The following is a 16640-nucleotide window of genomic DNA, read 5'->3' as shown; positions in this document are numbered from 1 at the left end:
ACCACTGCCTTCATCTCAGCAGGCTCCAATCGGCTAATGTGGCCTCAATCTAGCTTTCTGGGAATTGAAGATGACGACATGCGTGGTATGGTCTAGCCAGTGTGCGGTATGTCAGCCTTGAGAAAACAGAGATGGATCAGACTTGGTCCCTCTCTTCAAAGAGTTCAAAACTTTGTGGAAGAGACATGTCTGTAAACAATATCTGCAAAAAACCATTGCAAGTACCATGAGAGAAGTTTGCACAGGGTACTATAGGGGCATAAAAGAAGAAGTAACAAATCTTAAAAGGGACAAGAGGCAGAAATGGCTCAAGGCGACATGAAATTAGAATTCTAGGCTGTAAGTAAGAGAAAACCCAACTCAACCTAATTCAAATGAAAAGAGCATATCTTAGCTCCCATAACTAAAAGCCGGGGGATAGACTTCAGGCACAGACTGATCCAGGGCCTCAAACAATGGCATCAAGACTTGGTTTTTCTTTCTCCATCCTTTCGCTCTGCTTACCTCAGAATTAGTTTCACTCTCTCCTGTACCATACCGAAGCTGGCTGTTGGTAATACCGCGCTTAGATTCTATGGCTTCAGTCATCCCTCCTTTCATACACATTCAGCCTAAGGCCCAAGAAGGAGTCAGCTGATCAGGAGCCCTCCTGGAACTAGCAGATGGAGCTCAGCTGTATCTAAATTACATGGGCTGACAGCAATGGAGGGAGACGTGGTTCCCCAAAAGAAAGAATGAGGTTCCGTTCCCAAAAAAAGGGATTCTGGGCAGGCCAAGGCATCAGATGTCTTCAAGACATCAGATATCTGCAATCTCAAATGATAAGTAAGGAATTTGGGGAGTAGACAAACACATTCCAGGAAGAAGGAGAAGCATGATAGACACCAAAGTGTGAAACTGCTCAGAGAACTCAAGCGCCTGCCTTGCTCCAGACTCTAGCAGGTGCTTTAGGCCTCCCCCAAATATTTCCCTGGTCTTTCTATTTCCAATATGGTCTTTGTTCTATATTACAAGCAATTGTCCAACTCTCTAAGGACAATAACGGGTATCCTACCATTTAACTCAATTCTGACACTATCTCCCTGGAAATAGCATCAGATCCCACAGGTTAAGGGCTCAGTCCTATAAGACCCCCCACTTCAGACACCTAGCACAAGTCCAGGCTGTCACTTGTGCTGCTTTGACCAATCAGCTATAAATCAGAGGTTCTGTAACCCTCTATTCCGGTTCAATTAATTTACTAGAATGACTCACAGAACTCAGGAAAACATTTTACTTACTAGATTACTAGTCACTATAAAAGGATACACCTCAGGAACAGCCAGATGGAAGAGACGTGTTGGGCCAGGTGGGTGGGAAGGGGCACAGAGCTTCTGTGCCCTGAGCTGCACCGCTCTGCACTAACCTCTGCGTGCTCACCAACCCAAAGCTCTCCGAACCCCATCCTTTTGGCTTCATTACACAGGCACACCTGATTAAATCATTTGCTGATGGCAATTGATTCAATCTCCAACTCCTCTACGCTTTCTGGAGGCGGAGGGCGGGGGGCAGAGAGGGGAGGAGGACTCAAAGTTCCAACCCTGTAACCACATGGTTTGCTCCCCTGGTGACCAAACCCCAGGTGCTTTCCCAAAGCCCTTTTAAGATGATAAAAGACGCTTTTGTCACTTAGGAAATTCCAAAGGTTTTAGGAGCTCTGGGCCAGGAACAAAACAAGAACAAATATATATTTCTTATTATAAATCACAACATCGCACCATTTCTGTGCCATAAACCTACTTGCAACCACCATCATCTGCACCATTTATCTGAGGACTTTATGTTGGGGTAAGCAGTGGGACCTGGTCACCCATTTGTCAAGCTGATTGTGCTGGGTAGTTAATGTCCCCTGGGAACAGCCTTGACTGATAACTGGCCCTACTAATGTCCTTGCCTCTCTGGGATTCCAGTATAATCCCTTCCTCCCGTTGCCCTCTCAGCCCACCAGTGGTTTCCCTCCCCACCCATGCCAGCCAGGCGTGCCTGCACTATTCCTGGTTGGTTTCCTAAATGCTCTTTCATACTTTCTTCAAATGACCCAGTTCCAAGGTACCAGCTGCTTCTAGTCGGAACCCTGGCTGGCACAAGGCCCTAATCTGCAGTCAGAGGCTGGCCTGGGGCTTGCTCTGCCCTGTGAAATGCCCAGTGCTTCCTAGGAGCTATTATTCAGCTCAGCTCAACTCCAGCACACTCACCCCTCTCCAGCTCGTGGTTGTTCCAAGCACTTAACACACATTATTTAATCTTCACAGCAAATAACAATCCCACAAGGTTGAATTATTGACTGTATTTTCAGAAGAAGGAAATCAGCTCAGGGAAAGATTTGCCCAGTAGTTAGAGGCAGGTCCATGGTTTTGAACTCAAATCTGAACCCTAAAAGTTTGTGCATTAACCAGCACCTCACAAAGGCTGTGCATTAAAGGGACTCCAACCTGCTTTCCTCCCAGGTCAAGTGAAAGGCTCAAGTGAGACAGCAAGTGTGAAGGTGCTTTTGAGACCTTGAAAAGCCAACACAGATAGCCAGCCTGAGAACTTTGTTGTGTCCTGTCCCTCCCCCAGAGTCTTTGACAGAGCTGGCAGGGACCCTGGATATCAGACAGCCTCCCTCCCTCCTGTGCTGAGGGGAAACGGCCCCAAGGAGGGTAAGTGGTTCCCCAAGGCCCCGCATTTGCTATAGGAGCCAGAAGTAGAACACTGAATGTCTCAGACACCCATAAACATATCAGTGAGAAGGATGTAGCATGCCCCTCAGAGAGGAGTTTAGAAGAGAGAGAAGGGGTGGGGATCAGGATGGGATAGGGGAAAAGATGACTGAGTTGAGTTCTATGAAGAAAACAGAGAATTAGATGGATGATGGTTCCATTTACTGAGGGAGGCCACGGAAGGGAGTCAAGAGTTTCAGCCCCAACATGTTACCTCAACAGAGACGTCAAGTAGGCAGGTCGATATAGCATTTTAGTGCTCAGAGGAGAGGTCTGGTCTAGAGGCTGAAAAAGCATCCTATTATCCTTTCAGGCTTTTTCAGGTCTATCTCTTCTTGGAAGCTTTCCCTGATAATGTAATTCTAAGTGGTCTTTTTTTTTCATGACATTCATTCATTTATTCAACAAATTCTCAGTCAGGTTAACTTTGTTGGCTTAATGCCCTCAAGGAGTTTATGTTGTAGGTAGGGAGCCAACAAATAGAGTAGACAATTATAACATAGAATGGTAAGTGTTGTGGTCAAGGGAAAAGGAAGGGGCTATAGGAGACTGGGCCTCTATCAGCCAGATCGAATAGGAAGCAGATAGTCATCTCACATCAGTAATTTGGGAAGGCTTTATTGAAAGGGGTGGGTAGGGGGTTGGGAAACCAGAAGGGGTGGTGAAGTACCCTGGGGCTTGAAACATGTGGGCATTACTACCTCCCCAGGCCTCAGAGGGAGAGAAAAGGGGGTGACTACAGGAATCCAGAGCTGGGGAGAGCAGAGCACTGAGACTGGACTGACAGGAGCTGTGAGCTTCAGTTGAGGGAATCAGTAAGAGGAACAACAGCAAAAGATTGTTTAAGAATAAGTTACATATATAAAATGGTGTTAGGTGTTATTGAATAACAAGGCAGGGAAGGAGGTTAGGGAGGACAGAAAAAGGGAGGGTTGGAATTTGTAAATAGGATGGTCACGGAAGGCCATGCCAAGAAGGTGAGGCTAAAGGAAAAACTTGAAGAAGAAGTTGTATTTCTAGGCGCCTCTTTCCCTGACCCCTTCAGCTGGCCCACTGTTCTCTCCCGCCTTCCTTCTCCGTGTCCTAAGAGCAGGCCCTTGTCCCAAATTTACTTGGATTAGAGAGTTCCCTGAAGGTTCTTCTCAGACTACAGTCCCCCAGGACAGGATTTCTGTTTCATCCTTCTTTTTCTCATCTAATAACAACAGAAGCTGACGCTATCCAATGGCCCCTTGACCAGCTGCCTTCCCTAACAGGGTTTCTGCTCCATCCTTACTCCAAAGAAGGGGAAGTGGAGGAAACCTTAAGTTTCTGAAGAACTGAAAAAGGGAACAAAGATTAGGCATACACTTTGTCTCCAACAGGTACAAGAACCAAAAGGTAGATGTGAATAGAAAGCAGTTTTTGTCAAAATGCGAGAACATCCTAACAATCAGAGCCCTTGCTGCCTCAGAGGCGCAGAGTTTCTCGTCACTAGAGGTGTGCAAAAGAAAATGGACAATTTCATGTCAAAATTAAATATGGAGCAGGAAGGGAAAGGATTTAACTAGATAACTCTAAGTGTCTTTACAACTTAGGTTCTACCATAAATAATTCTAGGACTCTAAGATGTGTGATTCTAAGTCTATAATTCTAAAATTTTATCAGAACAACAGATAGTCCCTATCTTCAAAGAAATCACAACCCAGTGGACGAAGTGGGCAAGTAGTTACTTTTCTTTTATTAATTTTTTTAATCCTCACCTGAGGGCATTTTTTCATTGCTTTAGGGAGAGAGAAAGGAGGAGAAGTGAAACATCTATATGAAAGAGAAACATCAATCTGCCACCCTCTCACATACTCCCCAACTGGCGATTAAGCCAGCAACCTGGGTATGTACCCTGACTGGGAATCAAACCAGTGACTTTTTGGTCTATGAGAGAATGTTCCAACCAACTTAGCCACACCGGCCAGGGCAATAGTTACTTTTGATAACTGTAATAAACAGTCCTATAGAGTAAATTCAAGACCCTGAGCAGACTGCAGGAAGGAACCCAAACTGAGCAGGGGCTGTTTCCTCAAGGCTGTCAAGAGCTACCAGCATTAGAATAGTTTGGAAATCTTTTTTTTTAAATGCTAATTTCTGGGCTACCCTTCCAAATCTCCTGAATCAGAACCTCTGGAGTGGAACCCAAAAGTCTACTTTACTAAACCAAGCTCCAAGGTGAGTTTTAGGCAGAATGAAATTTGAGACCATGCCTACGTTCAGGGTGACTTCCCTGCGAGGTGATTTCCAGACTGAGAAAAAGGAGTAGCTGGGTCAAAATATGCACCCATAGAAATAACAGGTTTTGATGAAGATTAGGAATTTTGTACAACATTCCCTCTGTGAGGTAGGTCTTTTCAAAATGATAGCCCTTCCTAGATGTAATCTGAGATTCTATAAATGAGGGTATGTGCCTCAGATGTCCTGGAACAGATCTTTCTTTGCAAGGGTGCAAGAGCTGACCTGTTTGTTATTAATTATTCCAAGGCCATAAGCTGGTATAGCGGGATCTGATAAGGACTCCCCAGAGAGTCCCTGAGAGCCCGTTCCCAGCCACTGTCCTCTCCCCTACCCTTAGCCTCCTGGCCGTTTCCCAGCAGTCCTGAGTTGCTTCTCTTTTGTGGAGACTGCAGAGTCGCCAGTAAGGGAGCAGTAGTTTCAGTGAAACTGGTGTCCAGAAAGTGAAGGATATTCTGGGACAGAGACCAGTGAGGTGCATGGCTGGACACCTAATCTCTGGGCATGTAAAGAGCTGTTGAGCCCTGGCCCACGTGCCTCAGTTGGTTGGAGCACGGTCTGTATAGTGAAAGGCTGTGGGTTCCATTCCTGTTCAGGGCGCATGTCTGGGTTGCAGGTTTGATCCCCAGTCGGGGTGTGTATGGGAGGCAACCAATCAATGTTTCTCTCTCACATCAATGTTTCTCTCTCTCTTTCCCTTCCCCTCTCTCTAAAAGCAATGAAAAAATATCCTCGGTGAGAATTAAAAAACAAAACAAAACAATGCTGAACCTTGGAGGGAGGAGACATCAGTTGGGCTGAAGAAGAGAGTGGTGCAGTGGGTTCTGAGTCTAAGCTCTGCCACTGACTTCCTTGGTGAGCCCGGGCAACTCCCTTCCCCAACGTGGGCCTGTCTGTTCGAATCAGATTTCTGCAGGGACCATTCGGCTTTAATGCTTTGGATTCTAAGATCGCCTCTGACCCTAACCATCACCCTGTGAGGGACGTAGGCAGGAAGTCTCCCTATTTTATCGCAGGGAAGACAAGGCCCAGTGAGGAGCAGTGACTTGCCCACGACCACACAGCCGCTAGGAGCAAAGCCTGATTCCACCAGCACCCAACGTTCGGCCTCGCTTTCTGGAGGCCAGGCAAGCTAGTGCGAAGCGAGAAGCTTTCCGTCTCAGGTCCAGGAAGCAGGCGCTGCAGGGGACGGAAGAGTCGGAGCCCACGCCGGGGTGAGGCCCCGCGCTGGGCGGAGGCGCCCGAAGCCGGCCCGGGGAGAAGGGGGTGTGCCGGGGGCGGGCGGGGCCGGGGGAGGGGACGCCCTGGGGAAAGAAAACGGGAGCAAAGCCCGGGTCTGCACGCAGAGCTGTGGGGGCGCGGGGCGGCGCTGGGCGCGGCTGCACACAGCCGAGCCGCCGGCGGCTCGAAGGGTGCAGAGAGCGGCGCGCCCTCCAGCACAGGGCGCGGTGCCCCACGAGCAGACCCGCGCCCCTCGGAGCTTTGCGGAGAGGCAGGTAAAGCGCACCCGCAGGGTTGGGACGGCTGAGCTGGCGCGGGGAGTTAGAAATGCGGTCTATTCTCGCTTCCCTTGAGACCGCTGAGCTTAGGAGAGGTCCGTACAGATACGAAGCTGATCCTCCCCAGGACGGAGCAGCCGAGTTCCTGGGGCCGTTGGTGGGAGTGCGGAGCTGGGCTCCAGGCCCGCGCCGCCTGGAAACCGTGGGGGTTGTGGAGGGCGGCACGGAAGCTTCTTCCACATCCACAGATATGCAAGCGAGCACCTGTGGGTCCGCAGCGAGTGCACACGCGGAAATGGCACTCCGCGACCCCGCGCGTCTTCATGCCTGAGGGGAGCCGCTGGCTCTGCAGAGTTGATGTGCCCGCTGCCTCTATGCACCCCAGCCCTGGGGAAAGCCTGGGGACTCCCCAAAGTGTCTCCTGCTGCTCATAGCGTAGGTCTAGGCTGGGAATCAGGAGGCGAGTTCTAGTTTACGGATCGTAAACCTGGGCCGATCGCCCGCCCGCTCCGTGCCTTGTGCTTGGATCACCGCGCATAAAATGGACCTCTGGCTCCTGTTGCCGGTGCATTCCCGGTGACAGGAAGGGAGAGGGGTCTGGACCTGGGAATCTGTTTTCACCGTTGTGTGGAGAGCCGTGCAGAGTATCTCCTATCGTCCCAACCTACTCCAGGGGGAGATGATTTGCCCACGGTCACACTAGGGAACAGAAAGAACCCAAGTCTCCTCACTCCGAGTTGAGTGCTTTCAGGTGCGTTGTAAATGTGTGAGATCCCCCCCTGCACCCAGCTGCTCTGTCTCTCCAAATGAAGGAGACCCAATGCTGGAGCTTTCACATTTTCTTGACTCCTTGAGACAGCGACGATCTTCATCCTCACTCACGCCACACATCTCAAAACACATTTCTATCCACAACCTGAAAAATACCTGCTAAGCAGAAGGCAAGACAAGAAACATCATCTTACTGATGTGAAGAATGAGGCCCAGAGTAGAGAAGCAACTTAACTAAGATGCATGGCTAGACACATTGGTAATACAGGGTCAGGTTTCTTGATTGCCACTCTAGCATGTTCTCCATCAACAACAGGATTCTAGAATGGTACCCCTAAATGAAGAGAGACTGCAGGACTGACCAGAGAGGATGAAAGACAAGGAAGGCTTCTGAAGAATCAAGAAGGATAATATGAAACTCTGGTTTCTTCTGAAGGTAGGAGAGCCAAGGGTGCAGAGAGGGGAGATAGAAAAGGCTGTTCTTGGTAATACTGGGGTGGCTGGGTTGGTAGGGAAACAAGGTGACCAGGCTGCCCAATCATTATCTTTTATGTTTATATAATGCTTTGCAATTTCTAAAACACCTTCCCCTTTAATGCCTCTCCCAGTTCCCATGTGAGGTAATCAGGAGTAATCATCCCATCTCATAGATGCATTTCAGAGAACTTTAGTGCAGAGCTCAAGGTCACATAGCCAAGCACACAGCCAAGATTAGAACCACGAAAGGAACATTTGAAAGGCAAGATCATAGGCTGGGTGACTGGGAGTTGTGTGTGTGCAGTGGGTGGGTTTGTGTGGCCACACCCTGGATAGGTACACAGGGAAGTAGGTTGCAAAGCCACTGCCAGTATTTTGGGGCCAAGAATGTTTGCCCTTTGGATTGAATGGAGTTCAGGTCAGGGAATATCTGGGTTTCCAAATGAGGCTTAGAATTTTTCCTACTCTGACTCACTTCCCCACCTGGCCGAGATGATTTCTTTCCTTTGAGCCTCCCCTTTTCAAGACCAAATGGAATCTGTTTTGGCCTGTCCTTGAAGTTGTTTTTTTAAGTAATGTAAGCTGTTTTCATGAATGTGTATGTGTGTGCTGAAGGCGGGTGGTCTAATAAGAAGAGACATTGATTAATTTATTCTTCAGTGTCTGCTATGTGCTCAGGCCCAGCGAATAAAGAAATGTATGACAGGTCCCTGCCCTCACACCTCACAGTATATATATAGATTTTATATAGATACACACACAATTTCAGTACAGCATGATGCTCTAACAGGGTTTTATGCAAAACATTTTAGGAATGAACAATAAGGAGGGACTACCTAGCTAGAGTGTGGGGAAGCAGTGTCTCAGGACAGGGTCTACAGTGGTGACATTGGACCTGCACCCTGAAGGATGGAGGAGTTCACCGTGCAGATGAAAAGAGGAAGGGCATTCCTGCATAAGAAAACAGCATGAGCAAAGCAAGAGGAGTGCACGTGCAAGGAATGTTTTGAGAGTGGCCTGTAGCTCAGTGTAATGAGGTACAGGACACTGGAGAAAACTGTGGTGACATGGGATTAGAGGCAGGGGCACATCTGAAGGAGCTTGAATGACAATCAGAGAAGGTTAGATTGTCCTACAGGCAACAGAGAACTTATAGTGGAAAGATCTATGGACTGGAAACCTGTTTCTATGAGACCTTGAGCAAATGATTTCCTAGCTGGGAACCCTCTATTTTTCCACTGGTTGAATGAGAGGGTTGCACCAATGACATGATTATTTAAGATCCCTTCTAGCTTAGATTCTATTCCTATGTCTCCTTCCAACTATATGTTAAGGTCCATTCCTGCAACTCGTCTCCCATCCATTGGCCTCCCAATCCATGGTGGTGACAAGACCTTCTGAGGGACCAGTGGCAAAATGGTGCATCCCAGGAGTTATCTTTGTATTCCCTACATGCTTTTTATGACTCCCCAACTACCCTGCCTCTCTTTACCACATTTCCAGGCATTTAAGGCACTCATTTCTAAGAGTAGCTGCAATAGAACAATGGATAAACTAGAAAACCAGTAGTGGTGTTTTACTTTTCCCCAGAGAAACCTGAAAGAAAATCTCACTAAGTCACCCTGTTCAGCCTTGGCTGGTGTGGCTCAGTGGATTGAGTGCTGGCCTGCCAACCAAAGGGTCACTGGTTCGACTCCCAGTCAGGACACATGCCTGGGTTGTGGGCCAGGTCACCAGTTAGGGGCACATGAGAGACAACCATACATCAGTGTTTCTCTCCCTCTTTCTCCCTCCCTTCTCCTCTCTCTAAAAATAAATAAATAAAATCTTAAAACAAACAAACAACTTTAAGATACCCAGTTCATCCTTCAGCTCACAGCTGTATGCATCTATCCACAGACCAGAGGTCAGGCAAGTTCAAGTCAAGAACATTCAGGGAGAATCTGTTAATGTGCAGGAAATAGTAACAAAAGAATGTGGAGTAAAAGAGTGTGCCTGGCTTGTTCAGGGTACCAGGAGTAGGTCTGGAACAGAAACAGCCATGGGAGAAGAGGCTGTAAAGGAGGATTAAATTCCTTCTCCAAACTTACCCCCTTACTGGATCCTCCATTAAGATTGGTGAGAATCTGCAGTGCAGGAAAGAGCGATCGTCATGGAGTCAGAGGAGATGATGCAGGACACAAGGAGGCTGTGTGTGGTATAATATGCAGCTCGATTGTCAAGAAATGTTGCCATAGGTAGTGAAAAGAGCACCCGAACAGCACTCCCAAAGACCCAGGTTGCTGTCCGAGCTCAGCCATTTATAACCTTGTCATTTTGAATGGTCACTTTCGCTTCCTGAGCTACAGTTTTCCCATCTCAATCTAGATCAGCCTAGAATCTAGATCCTAAATGATCTTTAAAATCTCTTTAAACTCGGTCAGCTCCTTCCTAACTGGCCTGTCTCCTGCTTCAAGTTAACAGCGTGTAGGGCAAGAGCTCTGTCTCCCTCGTCTTTATGAATGTCATAATCAGTGACTATCTTGAAGGGAGAAGCCAAGGAGCCCAGAGAAAGGAACAAAATTCCAATGTTCCAACTGCCAGGTCCCCAACTGGGGACCCAAAGGCAGGTTGTAGAGAACCAACCTGTGCCTTTATCACCTCTCCGCTTCTCCTGACCCAACAGGATGGGGTGCCCTTGCCCACAGGCCTCTCTCCCACCCCAATACAGCAGCTAAAGATAAGTAACTATGGCTTCTTCTCTTCTCCTGCCCACAAGCAGCCAGGTCTACTCACAGAGGTCCTGAAAGGAAGGTCTGAGGGTACATTGTCCCCCCATACTGTCCCTGTATCCCTACTTTCTGCACAGATTCTGTCTCCTTCCCAGGCTAGGTCACTGTGGCAGGTGAACTGTTAAGAGGGAAAATGAACAAGTCAAGCAATTCGGTTCTCAGTTTATCTAGGCTGGAATATTAAGTGAAACCCAGTCCCAGGGCTCAGAATCCTAATTTGTAAGGAAGAGTCTGCAGCCTTCCCTATCGTGTGATTGGGAGGCTCTAGAAAGCACCCTGGATGCCTGTCCCACCAGCCTTTCCAGCCTGCTGTAGTTTCACAGTGTGCTTTTGTGATTCATGTCCTCATGGGATGTTAGAGCTGGCTAAAACCTTACAGTAAAACCCTTCAATTTATAGATCCTGACAGAAGCTGGGGCCCAGAAAAGGGAAGTCACATGCCCAAAGTCACACAAGTAACAGCTGAACCAAGACATTTGGGTGTCCATTTCCTTCATTGTAAAATGAGGGTGGTTAGGCTGGATGGGCTCTGACGGCCCCGCCAGCCTCTTCTCTACACAAATAAAACCACCACCGTGTCTGTGGGGTATCTAATGCCAGGCATTAATTTTCACAATGAGCTATGCTACAGGTAGTGTTGATGCTGTGACCATGATTATACCAAGTCTATCCAAATAGGTAATTGGGAATATCATTTGTCCCTACGTAAAATATCCACTCAACGGCCAGCTGCCACTCTGCCACTTACATCATTCCCTTGGTGCTTAGGCCCTTTCAGCCTTTCAGAGGCGCCTGCTAAGACACCAGTACCCTTGGAAAAGGGAATGTTTGGGGCTGCACTATTAGCTGGTCCCTGAGCAGGAGTCCACATGTTAAACTGAGCTTCCTCATGAAGTCACCCAATTGAGACACTGCAGGCCTGTAGTTAGGAGACGGCAATCAGAAGTCCCTTGGCCACTGTACAGTTCCTGTAACTGTAACTCTAGGCTGACCAGGCCCAGCTGCTGCAGGAAGGGGAGGGGAAGCAGGAGGGAGTTAAAGCCCATAGCAAAGCTATTGCAAAATCCTTGGGGCCCAGCCTTGGGTGATCCGTCCTTGTTCTGAAGTTTGTTCTATGTGCCTGGTTCCTTCCTTTTCTGTTCCCTCTCCTGCCTTCCAGTTCTGGGCCTTCCCAACTGCCGAAGTGAGTACTGAGACCCTGGGGACATCCTGAAGAGGTTGAGGTGCTAAGGAACCTTGGGGCGCCCAGAAGAAGATTCCTGAAGCCAACTCAGAGCCAGAGAATTTGCCTGCTACTTGGTGAGTCTTCTAGACTCGGGCTGCCATCCCTCTGCTCTGTCAGCTACCCCCACTCCCATCCCCGTAGAGATAGATTTAAAAAACCGGTAACAGCGACTGCCCTGGGAAAGAGCCCTGGGCGACTAGGGACAGGGAGGCTTCACCAATAGGCATTGTAGGTCCTCTATGTGCATATTTACTTCACAAAAACAAAATAAAGATTTTTCACTTTAATGGAAAATCACGGTTACATTAAAATATATATTTTAAAAATCTCCACCATAATAAAAGTATATGCTCAAGCAAGCTTGGAGGGAGGCAAGGCAGGAATGAACATCTCTTTTTGTCCTTTTAATTGTGGTAAAAAATAAAACATATAGCATAGAATTGACTATGTTAACTATTTTTAAGTGTATAGCTCAATAGTGGTAACTATATTCATGTTGTTGTGCAATAGTTTTCTAGATCTTTATCATCTTGCAGAACTGAAACTTTCTATCCACTGAGCAACTCTTATGTGAATCTTTTTTGATAAATAAGAAAACGAAAGCCTAAACAGGGCAAGGAATTTATTTCTCTCAAAGCGGTGTCCTCCAGCTGCTTACACCATCTGCCTGCTGTCTGTCTGTACAACTGGCTGAGACCCCTTTCTCCCTAAACCCTTGCATTAGCCATTCCCTCCCCCAAATGCCTCTCACATTGAGATGTGCCCTCTCACATCTGTCCCTGCCTCGACCTTGTCATTCCCTAGGCTCCAGCTCAGGACTCAGTGTCTTCCAGGCAAACTATTTCAAGACCCTTGTAACTGGGCTTTCTGCCTTGAATCTCGCCCTCAGCTGAGTCCACATAACAGCCAGTGTTTTATCCAAGCACAGATCTGATCCTTACATCCCCTTTTTAAATACTGTTTCAGGGCCCTTCCCCAACTGCACGGTCAAGTTCCCACTCTGCAGCCTGGCACTCAAAGCCCTCCCTGCTCTGGTTCAGGCCAGCGTCACCATCCCGCATCCCTTGGTGTCCTCCCATGCATCTTACACGCTAACCTCTTTATGCTACTTTCCATTCTTTAAAACATTTTTTGCGCTTTATTGTTGTGATGCCTTTGTTAATCTATTTCCCTTTCTTGCCTTTTCCACTTCCTAAAAACCCTTCAGCGTCTACTAAAATGCCTCCATCACTGTGAACACTCTCTGAGTCGTGTTCAAAATTCATCCCTTCTTCCTTTAAGCCCCAGTATATTCTGGCTTTGTCCCCTGCATTTCAGAAGAGCTGGCAATGTGCTTCCAAGTGCAGGGACTGGGTCTGAGCCTGCCCAGGAGTCGGCCTCCGTATGGGATGACTGGCTGAATGATTAGTGGAGCCATTAATTTCACTGTGTTTCTCCTGCTTTCCATTGGCCCATATGGGGAAAAGAAAAGGCACAAATTTCTTGCCTGACAAGTGGGGTCATAGATGAGAACCTATGCCTCCGCATCTTAACTTGGCGAGCCCTTGTTCTCGTTCCCTCCTCCGTCCAGATAAGGTAGCCCAAGTGCTCTATAGCACGGGGCCCCAAGGGCCTTGCAGGAAATGTGGGCCAGTCCTGGGTGATTGCTATGCTATTTAGTTTCTTCCCCACAACTTCTGCATTCTTAGAGAGTTGTTCAGGAAAATTTAGCGTGGTCATAACTAACTGTCATCTTTTCTGGGAAAGAGACCTTATGGTTAATAATCAAGCTTGTTAGCTTTGGTCGGTTGACAGCTCTGCCTAGATAAAGGAGGGCTCTGGAACCAGCCAGTGAACTCTGAGCGCTTGGACCATGGAGAAGTCCCTAAAGGGGCCATCTTTGCTCGAGACCCCTCAGGAAAGGAGAACACCCAGCCAGTATCAGGAGGTACACCTCCAGGGAAGGAGAAGACCCAGCCAATCTCAGGATAGCCCCCTAGACTCGGGGGAGAGACAGCGCCCTGCTGACCATGAGCATGTGGTCTGCTGATACCCTTATCAAAAACAAGAGAACAGCCACACATTACCTTATATGAAAGTGCTGGGCCAAAGGGAAGGCTGAGATGATAAAGCTTGTAGAATATGGTTAAGGGGTGGGGAGCACTCAGTGACGGTTTCCAGAAGGAAGTGGATGTGGAGCCTTGTTTAAAGGGAATGACATGGTTTTTTAGAGACTAGGATGTAAGGCTATCTTTGGATATTATAGACTAAGGATCTCTGAAAAGGAAAAGTATTTATTGTCACCTGTTATATGCCAGGTAACACAGCAACTGTGTCAGAAGGCAGGATAGTTGAGGTGCCGTGTCCTCTCTCTCTGTGGAGGGTAACACTGCAAACCAGACTGAGGGCCCTTGTCACTCCCCACCCTCAGGCCCGTCCCTGTTCTCTGCTCTAGCATCTAATATGGTTATCCCTCTAACTGCTTCCTCAGCTACCTCCTTTCCAAAAGAATTTCCAACAGAATCCTTTCCAACAGAATCCTAAATAACTAGGAATACTGAGTGCTTAGGACAGAGGGTGCTTGAGAGGTCAAATGGTCCAGCCTCTGGTTCCAGGCACGGTGAAATCTAAGCCACCCCCAAACATCTAAATGGTATATGTGGAGCATAAGAAGGGACTGTGCTAAAGGAGAGTTCTGAGGACTGTCTTCCAATAATGCAACCCAGTCCTACCAAGAGCTGACATGAAAGTCAAGGAACTCGGAGCTGGCCAGCAAAAAGCTGGACTCTGTCTCAACTCTACTTCTAAATATTCTCTGGGATCATGGTGAAGCCACTTATGCTCTCTGGGCCCCTGTTTCCCTGTATGTAAAACCGAAGAAGTTAATTAAATATCCCTGTGTTCCTTGCAGCCTAAAGCTCAGTGATTTACAGAATCCAAAGAAAGGACAGATCAGCATGGATTACAGTGGTCAAGGAAGGCTTTATTGCATAGGTACTTATTGAGCATCTACTGAGTGCTGTCTTGAGTGGTTGTATATAGCAGTGAGTAACAGAGACATAGTCCCTGCCTTCACTGAGCTTGCAGTCTTATGGAGAAGACAGACAAGTAAACAAGTAGAATGAACTGTGATGTTGGGGTTTTAGCTGCGGTCTGAAGGGGTGAGGAGGTCTTTCAAGCTGCAGGTAGTGGAAGCTGTCTTTTCTCTTTTCTGTCACCACCAGAGTGTCTGATTCTTCCTCACCTGAATCCCTGTTGCTATGGAGACCACCAACGGGACTGAGACCTGGTATGAGAGTCTGCATGCTGTTCTGAAGGCTCTAAATGCCACTCTTCACAGCAACTTGCTCTGCCGGCCAGGACCAGACAACCTGACTGCGGAGCGGCAGACCCGCCTACCCGGCCGTGATGACAACTCCTACATGTACATTCTCTTCGTCATGTTCCTATTTGCTGCCACTGTGGGCAGCCTCATCCTGGGATACACCCGCTCCCGCAAAGTGGACAAGCGCAGTGACCCCTACCACGTGTACATCAAGAACCGTGTGTCTGTGATCTGATGCTAGAAACGTGGGATGGCGGAAGATCAAGAGACCTGAGGATAGATCGTCTTCTGGGGCCTCCTGAACTCGGCCATGGATCCCGTTGGGCTTCAGTGTTCCCATGTATAAGATCAACAAGGAATAGCGCTAAGGGGTGTCATTATTGGGCTGGGATGAGAAGAGCAAACCTAGGCCTTCTGGGGGAAAAATCCCTTTCTCCAGCAAAGATAGACTTGATAGACAGTGGGAACCATGAACAAATATACAGAAGTAGCAAAATACCTAATGACTGGTGTAGCGGCTGGAGTGTTAGGGGTTAGGGGCTTGAGGAAGGAGAAAAGGAAGTTTTCGCAGAGGGAAATTAAATAAGAAGATGTACGGAGGACACATTTTGTGTGCATTATCTTCAATGATCCTGAGAAGCAGCAATGATTATCCCATATCACAGAGAGGTATAATGTTACTTATTTATATTTGTTCACATTTTATGGTTTTCAACCCATTTGACATTTGTGATTTTACCCTCCTATGAGGGAAGCAGGGCAAGTGCTGTTCTGCCCATTTGGGCTAAAGCAGTGCCATGACCGGAACTTGAACTCTGGTCTCCGTGCCCAGTGCTTTTCAAGACTATAACACAGGAGTGGATCCAGGCCTGAAAGTTATATGATTCTGGGAGCCCTCCTGCAGAAAAGAGAATTAAAAAAAAAATCCTACTTATGCACCTATTACAAAAATATATTATCATGTTGATACTGTCCTGGGACTCCTCCTAAGACCTTAAGAAGGAGCCGCGCCTGTGCAGGGCTCTGAGTGCTAAGCTTCATTAGCTCAATGGTTTCTGTGCCTCTCCAGGCGGGTCACAGTTGTCACGGAGCCCTTCCCAGCCACGACTCCAGCCAGGAGGTCTTCACTACCTCGAATGCAGCCTCTTCCATTTTGATTGAGTTCTTTGAGAAATGTTCTGATACCAAGTTGAAATCTGCTTCTATAAGATTATCATCATACCTAGGAGATTATTATATTAAAAGAAGCCGAGTGTGCAAGGCAGCTACCTGATTCAGTGGAGAGGGAAGCAGTCCTGATTCTACCACTAATATGAGCTATGACACTGGCTGAACACTTCTCTCTTTGATCTTTTCCATCATCAACACAATGAAATAGACACGAAAGTCACCGAGAGCTCTACTAGTTCTGACATTCTAGGCTCTGTGTACAGTAGGTTAAACCATATAAAATTACTCTGTGTGTGGGTCAAAAACAGCTGTACATCAGTAGTTTCATATGGTTCAATCTAGTATGTGCAATATGGCAGGTGAATACTTTACTAGCTACAAATCCCAGGCTGGAACCTCCCACTGTTTGGTTTGATTTCT

At 47.6% G+C, this 16640-nt stretch overlaps 1 protein-coding gene across 2 annotated transcripts; it reads left to right on the top strand.

The window, feature by feature from the left end:
* Positions 1-7693: 7693 nt before the first annotated feature.
* Positions 7694-15716, top strand: KCNE3 (potassium voltage-gated channel subfamily E regulatory subunit 3). 2 transcript variants are annotated; one of them, XM_054576146.1, is made up of 3 exons: positions 7694-7709; positions 11681-11820; positions 14950-15716. In XM_054576146.1, the coding sequence occupies exon 3, from the start codon at positions 14986-14988 to the stop codon at positions 15283-15285; it is 300 nt and encodes a 99-aa protein (XP_054432121.1). In that variant the 5' UTR covers positions 7694-7709; positions 11681-11820; positions 14950-14985; the 3' UTR covers positions 15286-15716. The 2 variants fall into 2 exon arrangements, with proteins under 2 accessions (XP_054432121.1, XP_054432120.1); XM_054576145.1 differs by lacking the exon at positions 7694-7709 and having other exon boundaries at positions 11643-11820.
* Positions 15717-16640: the final 924 nt, after the last annotated feature.

Source organism: Pteronotus mesoamericanus, unplaced genomic scaffold, assembly GCF_021234165.1.
Source record: "Pteronotus mesoamericanus isolate MK-2021 breed Mesoamerican mustached bat unplaced genomic scaffold, CSHL_Meso_final contig_33, whole genome shotgun sequence".
In the NCBI taxonomy this organism is placed as follows: Eukaryota; Metazoa; Chordata; class Mammalia; order Chiroptera; family Mormoopidae; genus Pteronotus; species Pteronotus mesoamericanus.
The sequence above is the reverse complement of the archived record's forward strand: the minus strand, read 5'-3'. Positions and strand labels throughout refer to the sequence as shown.

Bases quoted from the DNA above. Each gene is read 5' to 3' on its own strand.
- KCNE3 (XM_054576146.1), top strand. From the start codon at position 14,986: ATGGAGACCACCAACGGGACTGAGACCTGGTATGAGAGTCTGCATGCT.